Source organism: Mobula hypostoma, chromosome 9, assembly GCF_963921235.1.
Source record: "Mobula hypostoma chromosome 9, sMobHyp1.1, whole genome shotgun sequence".
Taxonomy (NCBI): domain Eukaryota; kingdom Metazoa; phylum Chordata; class Chondrichthyes; order Myliobatiformes; family Myliobatidae; genus Mobula; species Mobula hypostoma.
Window position 1 is genome coordinate 63,738,919 of NC_086105.1, and position 19,046 is coordinate 63,757,964.

General features: G+C 43.8%; 1 protein-coding gene and 1 non-coding gene across 2 annotated transcripts; both read left to right on the forward strand.

Moving 5' to 3' along the window:
* Nucleotides 1-157: 157 nt before the first annotated feature.
* Nucleotides 158-10,530, forward strand: rpl18a (ribosomal protein L18a). The gene is made up of 5 exons (XM_063059725.1): nt 158-251; nt 3,764-3,943; nt 6,995-7,124; nt 8,476-8,585; nt 10,384-10,530. The coding sequence occupies exons 1-5, from the start codon at nt 234-236 to the stop codon at nt 10,474-10,476; spliced, it is 531 nt and encodes a 176-aa protein (XP_062915795.1). The 5' UTR covers nt 158-233; the 3' UTR covers nt 10,477-10,530.
* On the forward strand, nt 5,896-6,030 carry LOC134352400 (small nucleolar RNA SNORA68). The gene has a single exon (XR_010019397.1). It is a non-coding gene; the product is annotated as a small nucleolar RNA SNORA68 (small nucleolar RNA).
* Nucleotides 10,531-19,046: the final 8,516 nt, after the last annotated feature.

Consider the following 19,046-nt stretch of genomic DNA (forward strand, 5'->3'; position numbering starts at 1 on the left):
TACTGCGTTCACACCAACTGACAATAAGAATGAAAGTGTTAATGTGAACGTCCCCGCATCTGTAAATATGGTTCTCCGATCTGAAATCTGTGTAGTTGTTTGGCAGTTTCAGCCAATAGGCTGACAGCTAGCTCGCGAGCGCCTCGTGTCGTCATTTCCGGAAGGGAAGGTTGAGACCGGCGTTACCGGTGACGTAACTTCCTCTTTTTGGAGGCAGGCGGCCGGGAGGCGACATGAAGGCTTCGGGCACCGTAGGTTGAATGGCCGCGGGTTCGGGTCGGGGGCCCCCGGTACCGCCAGGGGAGCGGTATGGGCTGGCGTGAAGGTGTGGGAAGGACGCCTGACCTAGGTTTTTGTGCATTGGTGGGGTTTAGCGACCCGGGGGTTTGGTGGAGGGAGATGGCGGGCGAGGCCTGCAGCCATGTGCTGCCTCACCCGGGGGGCCGCATCTCCCTCAGCCGGCATCAAAGGGAGTAAGCGGAGCCTGTCCCAGAACTCTTCCTTTCAGCTTTCAACGCCTGGTCGGCGGCCCTTTCCGTACACAATATCCGACAATGTATTTTAGAAGCCGTGGCCCCGACCCGGTCGGCTTGTGGAGCCTTTGCTATTGGTTTACTGTTGTCAGGTACAAAGAGGTTTAACTGTGTCGTCCACGCGCGGATCGCGCCTGCACCGAGTTAGTTCAAGAAAAGCAAAGCAGACACTATTGGAGGAGCAGTGGAGGAATCAGCGGTAACGCGACATTTTGAGTTGAGACCATTTCACCTGGCATTGGCTGGTATAAAATGTGGAGGGTAGGTTTGGAGCTGGCAGGTGATGGGAGGGTTCAAGTCGGTAATGTCTGAAGCTGGGATATCATGTTAAAAGGCTTTTATTGACAGAAGACTGGAACATGCAATAAAGAGGGAGATTATGAGGAGAAACAGAATAATGTCACGTTTGCAGAGAGTGCGGTGATCAGACAAATGTGGTACAAAGGCCGCAACAGTGTAAGTTAGGACATCGACAACTCGTCTTATATTATACAGTACTGTGCAATAGTCATGGCAACATACATATAGCTAGGGTGCCCAAGTCTTTACACAGTACTGTAATTATCAATATGGAGTGACAAAGTACCAAGGTTATCTTCAGGGAGTGGTCTCTCAGAAAGACAGCGTCCATTATTAAGGACCCCCAGCACCCAGGGCATGCCCATTTCTCACTGTTACCATCAGGTAGGAGGTACAGAAGCCTGAAGGCACACATTCAGTGATTCAGGAACAGCTTCTTCCCCTCTGCCATCTGATTCCTAAATGGACATTGATCCCATGAACACTACTCACTTTTTAAAAAGTATATATTGTTTCTGTTCTTGCACAATTTTAATCGATTTAATGTATGTATACTGTAATTATTTTTTGTATATTATATATTGCATTGAACTGCTGCTAAGTTAGCAAATTTCATGATACATGCCAGTGTAAGCTTGATTCTGAGAGTGAGCTTCTAAATCTGGCAGGAGCAAAGGATCTTGTATATTACAATAAGAAAATATATGTACATGTAATTAAATAAGTTGTGCAGAAAAAAGAAAAAGATGCATAGTTTCATTGTCCGTTCAGAAATCTGACTGGGGTGGGGCAGGGAGAAATTGTTCCCAAAATATTGATTGTATACTTTTGGGCTCCTGTACCTCAGTGGTAGCAATGAGAAGGACGCATGTCCTGGGTAAGGGAGAGCCACAATGGAGTTGAGTGTGGGCGTAGAGACCAAATCAGGATCAGCTACGCTTCATGGCCTGTTCAGTGCTCCAAGCGTTTTCAGTTTTTATGGTTGGTTGTATTGGTTCAGTCCCCCAAGTGTTTTTTACTGAGCATTTTAACCCGTAAGTAATAAGATAATAAGTACTGACTTGCATAGCAAGAGAATTATGGGGCAAAGGCAGGCAGGTCGAGCTGGCTCACCCCATAATATTACTGAATGTCAGAACAGGCTTGATGTGCCAAATGCCAACATTGCTGGTGACACAAAAGTTGTGGCTGTTGTGGATAGTCTGGAGGGCTGTCAAGGGTTACAGAGGGACATGGTAGGATGCAGAACTGGGCTGAGAAGTGGCAGATGGAGTTCAACCCGAATAAGTGTGAAGTGGGTCCTTTCGGTAGGTGCAACTTGAAGGCAGAGTGTAGTATTAAAGGTAAGACTCTTGGCAGTGTGGAGGATCAGAGAGACCTTGGCGTCCCTGTCCATAGGACACTCAGCTGCTGTGCATGTTGACAGTGTTAAGGCATACAGAGCATGAGTTAATGTTGCAGCTGTATAAGACCTTGGTCAGACCCCAGTTCTGGTCAATTCACTACAGAAAGGATGTGGATACCATAGAGAGAGTGCAGAACAGGTTTGAGGATGTCGTCTGGATTGGGGAGCACGCCTTATGAGAAAAGGCTGAGTGAACTCGGCCTTTTCTCCTTGGAGTGACGGAAGATGAGAGGTGACCTGACTGACAGAGGTGCATAGATGATGAGAGACATTGATCGTGCGGATAGCTAGAGATTTTTTTCCCCAGGGCTGAAATGGCTAACACGAGAGGGCACATTTTTTTAAAACTTTGTTTTGCCAATAACAGAACAAACAGGATAAAAAACAGACATGCAGGGTTATCATAGGTGAAGTAAAATCCGTATCTTATAATAGAAAAAATAAATAGCGAAACGGGTTACATTGCTGTATCGAGGCTAACCAAACTCTTACATCCATAATTGTCCTTCAAGGTCTCGGGGGACCAAGGGGATGTTGGGTAAGTTTTTCATACAGAGTGGTGGGTGTGTGGAAAGCACTGACAACGAAGGTGGTAGAGGTGGATACAGTAGGGTATTTTAATCTACATGGAGCTTAGGAAAATAGAGGGCTGTGTGCTAGGGAAATTCTTGGCAGTTTCTAGAATAGGTTACATGGTCAGCACAGCATTGTGGGCCAAAGGGCCCAAATGTTCCTATTTCTTATGTTTGTATATCAAATAGCAGAGCAATTCTCCTTAAGGGTTTTAGTAATCCCACCTCAGGTTTGCAGGTCAACATTCACAGCAGCACTATTTCTCTGTGGAGAAAAGTGTAGCTGGTTAGATTTAATAGAATGATTATTGATCTGAAACAATATTTCCTAACATTTCCAACGTTTCAATGTGTTGCACAGAGGGTAATGGAATTGTATGACAAACTGGTGATGAAGATACCGTGCTTGGGTCAGTGAACACAATACTGAATTGAATTGTCTTTATTTCTTACATCCTTCACATACAAGAGGAGTAAAAATCTTTGTTACGTTTCCATCTAAATATGCAATGTGCAATTGATAGTAATTTATAATTATAGTAACAGTCAATGTAATATAGTTCATCAGTCTGATGGCCTGGTGGAAGAAGTATTCCTGGAATCTGTTGGTCCTGGCTGCAGTACTGCTTCCCAGATGGTAGCAACTGGAATAGATTGTGGTTGGGGTGATGTGGGTTCCCAGTGATCCTATGGGCCCTTTTTACACACCTGGCCTTGTAAATGTCCTGAATCATGGGAACTGTGACTACAGATGCTCTGGGCTGTTCGCACCACTCTCTGCAGGGTCCTGTGATTGACCCTAATTTTCAGGGCAAGCTGAAGAATATTGTTTTACCATTTAATGACTTAATGTGTGTGAAAATGAGTTGTACCGTATCCCCTTTTGAAAAATGAAAGTTTTTTGTTTTTGTGTTGTGTGATGTACACATCATAACATATTGCATACATTTCAGCTCAAGGAATACAAGGTGATTGGGCGGCGCCTGCCCTCACCTAAAGATGCCAACCCTCCTCTCTATCGAATGCGGATCTTTGCTCCAAATCATATTGTTGCCAAGTCTCGATTCTGGTACTTCATTTCGCTGATGAAGAAACTGAAGAAGTCTGCTGGGGAAATTGTCTACTGTGGCCAGGTAAACATGTCTAGATGTACCAAGGTAGCAGTGTGGTCTTTGCTGTTTGACGTGCTGGATTGTAATGGTGGTGCAGCTTGTTGGAAGTAAAGTGCAAGGGCAGCACCACATCTCACCCACGTAAACGGGTATAGCAGAAAATTGCTTGGCTCTGGACTCTGTTTCCTGGAGGAATTGATGAAGTCCATTCTCTTTTTATCCCTTGGTACCTATACTATCCAAAAATCTAAAAACTTGATCCTCCCAAACAACAGATTAAAAGATCAGTTTTATTTGTCGTATACAGTCGGCCCTCCTTATTGGCGACGGATTGGTTCCGGGACCCCTCGCGGATACCAAAAAACGTGGATGCTCAAGTCCTTTACTCAACCTGTCTAAATGCGGTGGAACTCTGAATTCGCAGTGTTTCTGTTCACGAAAATAATCACGATCGTGATTTAAAATAAAGTGGAAATAATAAGGCGATCAGAAAGAGGTGAAACGCCATCTGTCATTGGAAAAGCGTTAGGCTAGTCAGTCAACGATTGGAACAATTTTAAAGGATAAAGTGAGAAAGGCCCTGTCCCAATGAAAGCTACAACTATACTAAACAACGTAGTGGTTTAATTATTGGGTTTTGGGTTTTTGATCCTCCACGTCAACCCGGCACGATGGGAAGCGCGCTCAGGAGCCGTCTGTCAACAGATCGAATTCGGGAACTTCCGTTCCCAAGCCCGGCACTGAAACATATATTTCTTGTGTTTTATAATGCATAGGAAGGGAAAATATATACGATATGCTAAGACAAACGTTTGACTAACTGACGCTAAATAACACTGGATGTACCTGTTCCAACTTACTTAGGAAGAGAACTTCCGTTTTTTTTCCGATCTCAATCCACGATAACCTACGCACATCCTCCCATATACTTTAAATCATTTCTATGTTACTTATAATACCTAATACAATGTAAATGCTATGTAAAATAGTTGTTATACTGCATTGTTTAGGGAATAATGGCAAGAAAAAAAAGTCTGTACATGTTGGAACAACAAGTGCTAGAAGAGCTTGTCCCCTAAAACCCTCACTAATTTTTATAGATGCACAGTAGAAAGCATTCTTCTAGGGTGCATCACAATCTGGTATGGAAGTTGTCCTGTCCAAGACCGGAAGAAGCTGCAGAAGATCGTGAACACGGCGCAGCACATCACACAAACCAATCTTCCGTCCTTGGACTCACTTTACACCGCACGCTGTTGGAGCAGTGCTGCCAGGATAATCAAGGACACGGCCCACCCAGCCAACACACTTTTCGTCCCTCTTCCCTCCAGGAGAAGGCTCAGGAGCTTGAAGACTCGTACGGCCAGATTTGGGAACAGCTTCTTTCCAACTGTGATAAGACTACTGAACGGATCTGGGCCATACTTTCCAAATATCTGGACCTGCCTCTCGGTTTTTTTGCACTACCTTACTTTACATTTTTCCATTTTCTATTTATGATTTATAATTTAAAATTTTATTATTTGCTGTCAATTTGTAATCCAGGGAGTGGGAAGCGCAGAATCAAATATCGTTGTGATGATTGTACGTTCTAGTATCAATTGTTTGGCGACAATAGAGTATAAAGAGCACTTCCAGGTTTTCTCGATTTGCGGTTGGTTGAACTTGCGGACGTGGAGGGCCGACTGTATACATCGAAACCTAAAGTGCAATGCATCGAATCAACAGGGATTGTTATTGGGGTGGCCCACAAGTGTCATGCTTGCGGCACCAACGTAGCATGCTCTCAACTTATCCTAATTACGTCTTCGAAATGTAGCAGAAAACTAGAGCACCCAGCGGAAACCCACACAGCCGCTGGGAGAACGTACAGGCAGCGGCAGGAATTGAATATCAATCAGTAGCCTTTGCCATTTGCGCTAAGCGCTACACTGTTTACGGACTGAGCATGGAAAGTGCTGTTGTGTTCTGGTTTTGCATACCAACCCAAAAGGCATTCTGCTTGATCGTCTGATGTCTTTCTTTAGGTGTGCGGAAATCAAATGAACCTTGTCGCCTTTTTGAAACTTTATCATGTTTCTAAAAGTGAAATTAAAGGTACTACATGATTTGTTGATACAATATGAAATATGTTCCAACGATCAGGATCCAGGCAGTGGAGGTCTTGTCCTGATCCAGAATCACTTACTGTTCAGAACTGATGTTTCTTTGTGTATTTTTATTGACTTCAAGAATACTAGATTGTGTTATAAACAGTGTGATTTCAATTTTAAGGAATGTCTTGCAGCTCTGTTGTTAAGTGAAACTGCTCATGTATCCATAGCTGGATTTTCAGCATTTTGGCATTTATTCTGTACTATTTGTGTTTGCATGTAAAATTAATATTAGCTGCAGACTTGGGTGTGTGTTGTAATTATTTCCAGATTATTCTTAATTTGCTTAATTCTCTGCAAGGGTTTCAAGACTTGAGATTGGTATTGTTCAAGAAACATGATTTGTTTTTTAATACTTTTAAGATTAGAAGACTTTCAGATGTGGCATGTGAAATCATGACCTTGCGTCTACTACATATACTTCTACAAATGCTGCTATGCAAGGCATACCCTTTCTGGTTCCTCTTGCTTTCTCTCAATCTATCACCAGAATTCCTTCTACCACTCCCACGCTCTGCAACTTTAAGCTGCGTTTTCGTGCTTTCCCAGTCCCGGCGAAGAGTCTTGGGCCTCAAATATTCCTGTTTATGTGTATGAATTTATCTGTACGGTCCCACCCTCGTTTCCAAACAGGGTTTAAACTGCGCATGTTAGTTCAAAAGTACTAAACTGTGGATAAATAATGATTTTTGCATAGCAAGTTTGAGGAAAAGGCAAGTAGATAATCATGTTGAGTGGACCAAATGACCTACTCCTGCTCCTATTTTTTTTATTTTCCTAGAAGTCTGTGGAATTGTTGACACCCAAACAATTACTGGTCCAAAATATCTGCAGGAACCTTTTCCTGATTAAAGGAGTTCTGAGAAGAGGAATTTCATTTGTTTTGTTGAAAGCTGATAACTTTGTTTAATTTCTGCAGGTTTATGAGAAGTCACCAGAAAAAGTGAAGAATTTTGGAATTTGGCTGCGCTATGACTCCCGGAGTGGAACTCATAACATGTACCGGGAGTACAGAGACCTGACCACTGCTGGTGCTGTCACCCTGTGCTGTAAGTAGCTTTCTTACTAATGTGAGTTAGAAGTGCAGCTAGTTGAGCTGCTGCCTGCCAACTCCACTGACTCAAGTTCAGTCCTGGCTTCCACTACTGTTAGCATGTTCTCCCATGTCCTGAAGACCATCGACTCCCTGCTTTACACTAATTCCAATGGTTTATTCTCTCCAACACCCCTCAGATTCTATCACTCACCGACACACCTGGGAAATTTTACAGTGGCCAGTTAACCTGGCAGCCATTTGGGGTGTGGAAGGGCCCAGGGGAAAGCTGTGCAGTCACAGGGAGAACATGCACATTCAACACGAACTTTGAAAGTACTTCCACAAATTGTCTTGTTGCTTTATTTTAAATATTGAAGTGTTTGGGCCTGCGAGTTAACAGTGTATTGGCAAGTATTATGATTATGTAATTGCACAGCACAGCTTTCAGACATCCACTACATACACACCAAGTTCAGGAAATAGTCAATATTTGGTGCTGAAACCAAGTGCAGGTTGTTGGAATGCGTTGCTTTTAGATGATAAGGCATTTGGGGAAATTCAAGTCAGTTACTGTCATAGTTCAGCTAGGTGCTAAATAAACTCAGGTTATTTCTAGTGACTGGAGATTATGAACCTTGCTACAAAGTTAGTGGTGGTTAAATCTGAAATACAGAGAGACATTGATGTTCATGTGCAGTTAGCTCATGTACCAAGTCACCTCATGCTCTAGAAATGATGTGGGTTTTTGGTCGATATGACAAATAACTGATTTAATTCAGGTAAGCGTTGAAGAACTAATACAAAGGTCTGTATGGTGTTGGGATGAAAATCACCAGGGATGTCATGTGTAGGTGTTTTACACAGTGGTGGATGTGTGGCAGGGATTGTGCCAGAGAGGGCTACGTAGGAGGAAGGATCAGATTGATCTCGGAATGAATTAAAGAGTTCACACAACATTGCAGACTGAAGGACCCCTGTATGATCAGTTCTAAAACCCAATTTGACAATGAAATAATTGTCTCCTGTATATTGTTTTTCATTGATATTGATCTTTTCATATTTTTTTCACATGATTTTGGAGGCTATTTGAATGCACCGAGTTTGTCAACACAAAGCAATCCCGCTCTCCTACTAATTTTCCCTGTGATCTGTTCCCATCAATCGTTCCAGATTTGCCAACCATTTATGCATTAGGGCACTTATCTCCCTACCTTGCACATCAGTCACGTGCAATCTCCACGCGTGGTGTCCGAGGTCAGGAACGAGCTTGGCTCACTGGAGCTGCTCCACCGCCTCACGGCTGAATTGTAAATACTTGTCGTTTAATTATTTGTTGAACATTCCATTCTGCTCATCCCTTGTAGACCGTGACATGGGAGCTCGCCATCGTGCTCGTGCTCACTCCATTCAAATCATGAGGGTGGAGGAGATTCCGTCAAGCAAGTGTCGCCGTCCTGCTGTCAAGCAGTTCCACGTGAGTAGTGAATGTTCCCTGTCAAATCTCTAACATAAATCCTCTGGGTTCTGTCCTGGGCTTCCTCCTTGTGATGACAGTATCCATCAAAAATAGCTGAAAATGCACCAGTTTCCCCATCTACACTGACACCTGACATAGTATCTTAAATGATCTTTCCTACTCACCTTGTCTGTTGGTAATCTGTTCATATGTTCACATTTATTTAAGTTTGATTATTGATGCTTATGCATGTGACCTTTCTGCTAAATGTTGGTTGCTATTGTGGTGTCTGTTATGGTATTGTCCTGTGTGTTATGCTTGGCACTGAACCACAATTAATTCTGGTGTGATTCACATACTGGCAATAAAGTGATTCTGATCTCTGCTGTCTCTGCACTCAAGTAAGTGGGAAAAAAAATTCACTCCAGTGAAGTGCTGGAGGATCAGGGACCATTGTCTTGGATCCCTGGTGTAAACTCCATCCTCTACTCAGCAACTCCATTTCATCTTGGTATTTTCAAAAAGGGGTTTCATTCACTTGGGAGTATCCATTTAAGACTATTGCTAGGAGGAAAATATTTTCACCCCAAAATTAATAGGAGTCTAAAACTTTCTGCCTGAAGAGGTGGTGGGGCAGACACCCCACCACATGTAAAATGCAGCCAATGTGCCGTGACTGAAAGCACCAAAAGGCGAGAGCTGGGAAATGGGATTTGGAAGCAACTCTGCTTGGGCTTGGTAAATATGTTCCTGTTCTATTATATAAGCTTCCAGCCACACAATGTGCTGTTGCCACAACTGTCTATTAACTATTTCCCTTGTGTATCCTACAACCCTCAACCCTCACCCACTGGTCCCCATTTGTGTACCTTTGCAGTTCCTTCTACGTCCTCACAGTTGTTCTCTTCCAGCTGCTGTCGATGTCATCTGTACTCCCATAGTCAGCTAATTGTATTCGCTGCTGGTCTAGCACACCTCCCATCTCAAAATGAGATTCTGCAGATGCTGGAAATCCAGAGCAATGTATAAAATGCTGGAGAAACTCAGCACGTCATGCAGCATCTATGGAGGAGAGTAACGGTCCTTGTGAAGGAGCTCAGTTCAAAATGTTGATGCTTCCTTACAATTTGTGCTGCTCATTTTACTCTTGATGCATCCCTAAAGCTCCCACGTATCTGGCAGCCTCCATCTCTGGCTCGTGTATTGTCAGCAGTGCCTTTGTGTACAGGCATCGATTTCTAAAATCCCTCTCCTCACACGCCTCTGTGATTCTCTCATTTTATTGTCAAAGTATGCATTACAATACAACTCTGATATTCATCTGCTCTAGACAGCCATGAAATACAGAAAAACCATGGCTCCCTCACAAAAAAGAACAGTGACAATAATATCAAACTGACAGATTGCCCACACAGAAAAAAACACCAAGAACATCAGACCCCAAATCCCCAACCCTCCCTTACATAAAACGTAACATCTCCCACCTGCCAATCGGCAACAGAAACACTAAACTGAAGGAGATCAATATAAACTCCAGTCCAATAATCACACAACCAGTTATTCTTTTACTATTACTTTGTTAGCAACATACAATGCTGAATGCTAGAGGGTCTGGGGTCAGGCAGCAACTGTGGGGAGGAAATAGACTTTCAGTGTTTTGGGATGAGACCCTTTGGAGCTTTATTGTTACTTTAGATCTCTACGCAATTTGAGAATTCATAATGATAAACATGCTGGTAAACAGCATAACTTAAATTCAAGACATTATTAATATTTTGCAACCTAATTCTTTCTTTTTAATTGAATTACTTTACAGGATTCCAAGATCAAGTTCCCACTCCCACACCGAATTCTGCGTCGCCAGCACAAGCCACGTTTTACCACCAAGAGACCGAACACTTTCTTCTAAAATGTATTGATCCCTTTGTGTTGGATCTGTATGAAAATAAAAGTCTGGCTGACAGTTGCCCGAGTCCTGTCTTTTTTAAATATGAAGCACTGTTCTGAAATGTATGCTTATATTTCAGCATGGGTTAATTCATCGCACTGTTACTTCGTTTAGTATTGGGTGTCTTAAAGAGCATTGAGGTCGATAAGTCCCTGGGGCCTGATGGAATGTACCCAAGGTTAATACCATACGAGAGATTGCTGGGGCCTTGACCAATATCTTTGTGTCATCTAAGCACAGGCAAAGTCCTGGAGGACTGACAAGTAGCTGATGTCTATTATTCAAGAAGGGAACCAGGAATAATCCTGAAAACAGACTAGTGAGTCTCATGTCAGTGGTAGGAAAGTTGCTGGAGAGAATTCTTGGGCATAGGATTTATGAGCATTTGAAAAACCATGCCTGATCAGGGAAAGCCAGCATGGCTTTGTGTGGGACAATCGTGTTACAAACTTGATGGCAGTTTTGAGGGTGAAGGTAGAGCTGTGGATGTTGTCTAAATGGATTTTAGTAGGGTGTTTGAAGATTAAATTACATGGGAATTGGCTGTTTAGATTCAGAAATGGCTGTCCCATAGAAGACATAGTGTCAAAGGGACTTAGTATGTCATTAGTGGTGTTACAGAGATTTGTACTAGGACCACTAATGTTTGTTTTTTATATATATATATATAAATGATCTTAACGAAAATGTAGATGGGTAGGTTAGTAACTTAGATGGTTGGTGGGGTGGATAGCATAGAAGACTGGCAAAGAACATGGGGACATGGATCAGTTGCAGATACGGGCTGAAAAATGGCAGATGGGAGTTTAACCTGGCCAAATGTGACGTGTTGCACCTTGGGAGGCGAAATGCAAAGAGACTTAAGGGCAAGATTGATGAGGTGGTTAAGAAGGCATATGGCATGTTTGTCATTAGTTGAGGCACTGAGTCCAAAAGTCAGGAAGTTATGTCGCAGCTTTATAAAACTAGTTAGGCCACACTTGAAGTATTGCATACAGTTCTGGTCACCCCATTGTAGGAAGGAAGGATGCAGAAGAGGTTTACTGGATGTTTAGAGGGCAGGTGCTAAAACAAGAGATTGGAGTTTTCTCTGGAGTGGCTGAGGGGAGATCTGACAGGTTTATAAGATTGAGTGACAGATGGAGTAGACAGCAATGTTTCCTTTTAATTTGTAATGGCCTGTGTACACGAAAATCTTGTAGCTGTGTGAATTTTTGCCCAATGATGACAAAGTTTGCACTGAATAATTTCTTCAATTAAAACAGTGTAACACCATCTGCATCAGAAACCCGAAAAGGAAATGTGATAGAATGATCATGAAATATATTTAGCATGCCAATGAGATAAAGGGCGGCAACCTTTTGTGTGCAGTTTAAATTCCTTTGTGCAAAAGATGTGTGTGCACATGCGCCTTAGAGGGCACATTGGTAGACAGCATCTTTTTCCCAGCGTTGAAATATCTAATATTGAAGGGCATGATTTAAGGAAAAAGGGTAATTTCAAAGGAGATATGAGCGACAAGTTTTTTTTACTCAGTGGTGGGTGTTTGGAATGTGCTGCCTGCGGTAGTGGTAGAGGCAGATACATCAGGGACTTCTGAGAAATGTTTAGATAAACCTGAATGTGAGGAAGATGGACTGATGATGGATATTGTGTCAGCAGAAGAGATTAGTTGGCCATTTGCTTACTAGTTTAATTAGTTCAGCACAACGTTGTGGGCTAAAGGCCCGTTCCTGTGCTGTACTGTTCCATGTATTTGTGTGGCAGCTCTTATCTGACATTGGTAATTGGTTTATTATTGTGCTGAGATAGAGAAAAGGTTTTAATCATTCCATACATTGAGCATAAGAAAATGTAAATGCAGAAGTGTTAAAATTGCAGAGAAAGTACAGTGCAGGTGAGGTGAGTGTGTAAGGTGAAAGATTTTCCAATCAAGAGTCCTCCAACAGTGGGATTGAAGCTGCCCTCCAGTCCAGTGCTACATATTCTCAAGTTATCTTCCATCTGATGGAACAGAAGGAAGAGCTGGGTGGGTACATGGCTTTACATGGCTTTGCACCTTATTGTTCCCTTGCACTGCATAACTGTAACACTAGATTTAACCTTGTACATCCTTATGTTGAGGTCAGACATGCAGAGTATTGTGGGTATCTTTGGGGTTCATTATCTAGGATGTGCAGACACTGGAGAGGGTTGAGAGGGAGGTTCAGGAGTACAACCCCAGGGATGAAAAGGATGTTAGATGGCTCTGAGCCTGTACTCTGAGGTGCAAAGCTGTGGAGGCAAAGTCATTGGGTATATTTAAAATGAAGGTTCATAGGTTCTTGATTAATCAGTGTGCCAAAGCTTATGGGGAGAAGGCAGGACAACAGGATTGAAAGGGATAATAAATCAGTCAAGATGGAATGGCAGAGCAGACGCAATGGGCCTAATGGCTTAATTATGCTCCTTTGCCATATGGTCAATATTCTGCATTCTGTTATTCTTTTCCTTTGGACTCCTCAATGCAGTGTAATGAACCTCACTGTACCTCAGTGCATAAACTAATTTACCTACAACAGCTAGCTGAAGGATACTACCTATGCTATATGAGCAAAATCTACCATATCTATTGAAAATATATATGCGAGATATCAATATCATCCCTTGAATTAACATGCCCAGCACAGACCTTTATTAGACTCACAGTTCCACAGGGCAGACTGGAATTTGCACGCCTCCAGGAACCACTGAGCTCAGTCACTGGGAGAGATTTCCCTCTTTCATGGGGAAAAGGAGTCAATGTAAATTTACTAGTGTACATATATAACCCTGAGATTCATTTTCCTGCATATTCAATCAATCCATACAATAATAAACACAATAGAGTCAATGAAGGACTACACCAACACTGGTGTTCAACCAGAGACCAGGAAATAAAGTGTGCAAATGCAAAAAGAAGAAACAATAATATAAATAAATAAGCAATAAAAATCAAGAACATCAGATGAAGAGCCTTTTAAAGTGAGCCCACAGGTTGTGGGAACAGTTCAATGATGGGGCAAGTGAAGTTATCCCCTTTGGTCCAAGAGCCTGATGGTTGAGGGGTGATAACTGTTCCTGAACCTGATAGTGTGAGTCCTGAGGTTCCTGTACCTTCTTCCTGATGGCAACGGCGAGAAGACAACATGTCTTAGGTGGTGGGAGTCTGTGATGATGGATGCTGCTTTCCTGCAACAATGTTTCATGTAGGTGTACTCAATGTTGGGGAGGATTTTACCTGTATCCACTACTTCTAGGATTCAAGGGCATTGGTAGTTCCATACAGCCAGTCGATATACTCTCCACTACACATCTATAGAAGTTTATCAAAGTTTTAGATGGCTTGATGAATCTCTGCAAACTCCTAAGAACGTAGAGGCACTACCATACCTTCTTTGTAATTGCCCTTAAGTGCTGGCCCAGGACAGGGCCTCTGAGCTAATAACTCAGAGGAACTTGAAGTCTCCACCTCTGGTGAGGACTGGCTCATGGACCTTTGGCTGTCTTTTCCTGAAGGCAGTAATCAGCTCCTTGGTCTTGCTGACATTGAGCGAGAGGTTATTATGGCACCAATCAGCCAGATTTTCAATCTTCCTCCTGTATGCTGATTCATCACCACCTTTGAATCAGACTACCACAGCAAACTTAAATATGTCATGGGAGCTGTGCTTAGCCACACAGTTATTAAGTATAAAGCGAGTAGAGCAGAGGGCTAAGCACACAGCCTTGTGGTGCACCACTGCTGATGGAGATCGTAGAGGAGATGCTGCTGTCAGTCTGAACTGACTGGAGTCTGCAAGTGAGGAAATCCAGGATCCAATTGCACAGGGAAGTACTGAGGCTAAGGTCTTGGAGCTTATTGATTAGTTTTGAAGGGGTGATGGTATTGAAAGCTGAGCTATAGTCAATGAAGAACATTTTTGCTGTCCAGATGTTCCAAAGTTGAGTGAAGAGCCAGTGAGATGGCATCTGCTGTGGACCTGTTGCTCCAATAGACAACTTAGAGCAAATCCAAGTTGTTCCCAGGCAGGAGTTACATAGAAACATAGAAAATAGGTGCAGGAGCAGGCCATTCGGCCCTTCGAGCCTGCATCACTATTCAGTATGGTCATGGCTGATCATCCAACTCAGAACCCTGTACCAGCCTTCCCTCCATACCCTCTGATCCCTTTAGCCACAAGGGCCATATCTAACTCCCTCTTAAATATAGCCAATGAACTGGCCTCAACTGTTTCCTGTGGCAGAGAATTCCACAGATTCACCACTCTCTGTGTGAAGAAGTTTTTCCTAATCTCGGTCCTAAAAGGCTTCCCCTTTATCCTCAATCTGTGACCCCTTGTTCTGGACTTCCCCAAAATCGGGAACAATCTTCCTGCATCTAGCCTGTCCAATCCCTTTAGGATTTTATACGTTTCAATAAGATCCCCCCTCACTCTTCTAAATTCCAACGAGTATAAGCCTAGTCGATCCAGTCTTTCATCATATGAAAGTCCTGCCATCCCAGGAATCAATCTGGTGAACCTTCTTTGTACTCCCTCTATGGCAAGAATGTCTTTCCTCAGATTAGGGGACCAAAACTGCACACAATACTCCAGGTGTGGTCTCACCAAGGCCTTGTACAACTGCAGTAGTACCTCCCTGCTCCTGTACTCGAATCCTCTTGCTATAAATACCAGCATACCATTCGCCTTTTTCACCGCCTGCTGTACCTGCATGGCCACTTTCAATGACTGGTGTATAATGACACCCAGGTCTCGTTGCACCTCCCTTTTTCCTAATCGGCCACCATTCAGATAATAACCTGTTTTCCTGTTTTTGCCACCAAGTGGATAACCTCACATTTATCCACATTAAATTGCATCTGCCATGAATTTGCCCACTCACCTAACCTATCCAAGATACCCTGCATCCTCTTAGCATCCTCCTCACAGCTAACACTGCCGCCCAGCTTCGTGTCATCCGCAAAATTGGAGATGCTGCATTTAATTCCCTCATCTAAGTCATTAATATATATCGTAAACAACTGGGGTCCCAGCACTGAGCCTTGCGGTACCCCACTAGTCACTGCCTGCCATTCTGAAAAGGTCCTGTTTATTCCCACTCTTTGCTTCCTGTCTGCCAACCAATTCTCTATCCACATCAATGCCATACCCCCAATACCGTGTGCTTTAAGTTTGCACACTAATCTCCTGTGTGGGACCTTGTCAAAAGCCTTTTGAAAATCCAAATAGTTGATATGTTTCATCACCAATTCCCCAAAACACTTCATCACTGTGGATCTAAGTGCGACTGGATGATAGTCATTGAAGCAGATTACTACACTCTTCTTGGGCACCGATATAATTAAAGCCAGCTTGAAGTGGGTGGATACCTCAGACTGCAGAAATGAAAGGTTAAAGATCTCAGTGAACAGTCCAGCCAGTTGATCAGCACTTCAGTTCTTGGCCAGGTACCCCATCTGAGCCAGATGCTTTTCATAGATTCACCCTCCTGAAGACTGGATGTGGGAGTTTGTGATGGTTCCTCCATGTTTTGATAGTCAAAATGAACATAAAAGGCTTTGAGCTCATCTGGAAGCAAAGCCCTGTTGTCATCTATGTAGTTTAATTTCACTTTATAAGAGGTGATAGTATTCAAGCCCTGTCACCACTGTCCAGCATCGTTCATTGATTCAAATTCAGTCTGGAACTGCCACTTCGCTTGAGAGATGGTTTTCCAGAGATTGTACCTGGACCTCTTGTAACTTTCTTGGTCATCAGGCTTGAATGCCTCCGATCTGACCCTATGCAAATCTCATGGTTCATTCAGGGTGTCGGGCTGGGGAAGACTCTGAATGATTTTGTGGGGACACACTCATCTATAACTGTTTTAATAAAGACTGTTACAAACCTGGTGTAGTCATTCAGATCCACAAATGAGACCTTGAACACAGCCCAGTCCACTGACTCAAAGCGATCCCATAGCCACACCTCTGCCTCCCACGATCACCTCCTCTTTGTCCTAATCTCTGGAGCTTTGGTCTTTAGCCTCTACATGTGTGCAGTTAGGAGGGAAGTCACTGAAATGCGGTCTGGGGGTAGAATGGTAGGCATTCTTTTTCTTAGTATAACAGTGGTCTTGTATGCTGGGGGGTCCTCTGGTGCTACAGGTTATATGCTGAGGGTAATTGGGCAGGGTTTTCTTCAAAGAATTCTGTTTGAAGCCCCCGGCTATGATTTGAAATACGTCAGGATGGACTGTTTCTTGTTTGGATGCAGCATTATGCAGTATCACCAGTGCTTGATTATATGGCCACTGGTGGTATATAGACCACAGTCAGGATTATGGAGGAGAACTCCTAGGTAAATAGAACAGACGGCATTTGACTGTTAGATGTTCCAAGTCAAGTTAGGGGAACACGAGTTCGACAAAATCACCACTTCAGAGTACCATCGAGAGTTTATCATAAAACACACACCTCCCCCTTTTGCCTTTTCTAAATCAGCAGTTTGGTCCATTTTGTAAATCAAGACGCTTTCGGGTCTGATAACTGTATCTGGCAATTGCCACAGAGAGAATCACATCCTTATCAGGCATAGAATATAACAGTCTCTCATTTCTCTCCGATACAGCAATCTTGCCCTCAGGTCCTCAGTCTTGCTCTCTGGCTCTCTGGCGACTGCACATTTACTAACAAAATTCTGGGTAGAGGGGGCCTCATCCCTCTGCATTTCAGACTGGTTTGGGGTCCACCACACCCCCCACCCAACCTGCCTTGCTTCTGGCCATGGTGATGAACCTTCTTCCACTTGAAAGTGCCATACTTGCCTGGACTGCCGAGACCTTCAGCTGATTGTGAAACCTGCAGATCATTATGTTGATTTAAAAGTACATTGCTTCGAGGGATGGCATGCTGCAGGTTGCAGTGAGAGTAATTTGAAAGAGGTTTATCTAGAAGTGTTGTCCTCAGCCCACAGATCATCACTGTGGTTCACCGATGCCACCATTAAATACTACAATAAATGAGGGACTTCTTTCCCCCTCCCTCTACTCCGAGGTTCAGTGCATCCCTCAGCATGAACTTCTGCAGCCTGGAATGTGCCAGCTGGCAGCATTCCTCCTTGAACGTCTCGACCTGCTGGTAAACCAACAAGTTTCGGGCTGACCAAAGAGCATTCTTCACCGGAATGATGATCTGCCAGCAGCACCCGATGCTTGTCCCCGTGAGCGTCTCTGGATACAGCCCGGAGATCAGGGATCCCCCCCCCCCCGTTACGCAGCTGCTCGGGCTGAGATGCGACACCCAGACCCTTTCACCTTCCTCCACACCTTCTTGGATAACCCACAGCATGCAAAGAGGTGAGACACCATCCCTTCCCCGCGGTGGGAGTGACGGTCAGGCATGCAGGGAGGATCTGACTGGGAGTCAGCCAGGCAAGGTCATGGGGCCTGTTGGTGAGGCCTGGCCATGAGGCCTTCTGCCAGATGGTCTGGACTGTCTGCTCAGGAAACCAGCCCACTGTGTCTATCGAGTCCTTCTCCTGCAGTGTCTGCAGGACGTTCCATGCTGACCACTGGCTGATGGACTTGTGGTCAAAGATATTGGTCTGGAAGAACTTTTCCATTAAAGACAGGTAGCGCAGCAACATCCAGCTGACTGGGACGATGCATGGAAATGGGGCCAGATCCACCCTTCGCAACACCAGGGACAGATAGAACCTCAAAATGTGATGGTACTTGGTATGAATGGCAGGAATACTTGGTCAGGACGGCAAGCAGTGACTAGTGGGGTACCACGGCTATTTACAATATACATTAATGATTTAGATTAAGGGATTAAAAGTAACACTAGCAAATTTGCAGATGACACAAAGCTGGGTGGCAGTGTGAAATGTGAGGAGGATGTTATAAGAATGCAGAGTGACTTGGACAGGTTGGGTGAGTGGGCAGATGCAGGTTATTTTGGATAAACGCGAGGTTATCCACTTTGGTGGCAAGAACAGGAAGGCAGATTACTATCTGAATGATGTCAAGTTAGGAAAAGGGGAAGTACAACAAGATCTGGGTGTCCTTGTTCATCAGTCACTGAAAGTAAGCATGTAGGTACAGCAGGCAGTGAAGAAATCTAATGGCATGTTGGCCTTCATAACAAGGAGAGTTGAGTATAGGAGCAAAGAGGTCTTTCTGCAGTCGTACAGGGCCCTGCTGAGGCCACACTTGGAGTATTATGTGCAGTTTTGGTCTGCAAATTTGAGGAAGGACATTCTTGCTATTGAGGGAGTGCAGCGTAGGTTCACGAGGTTAATTCTCAGGATGGCGGGACTGTCATATGTTGAAGATTGGAGCAACTGGACTTGTATACATAGAAACATAGAAGATAGGTGCAGGAGTAGGCCATTCGGCCCTTCCAGCCTGCACCGCCATTCAGTATGATCATGGCTGATCATCCAACTTAGAACCCTGTACCTCCCTTCCCTCCATACCTCCTGATCCCTTTAGCCACAAGGGCTATATCTAACTTCCTCTTAAAT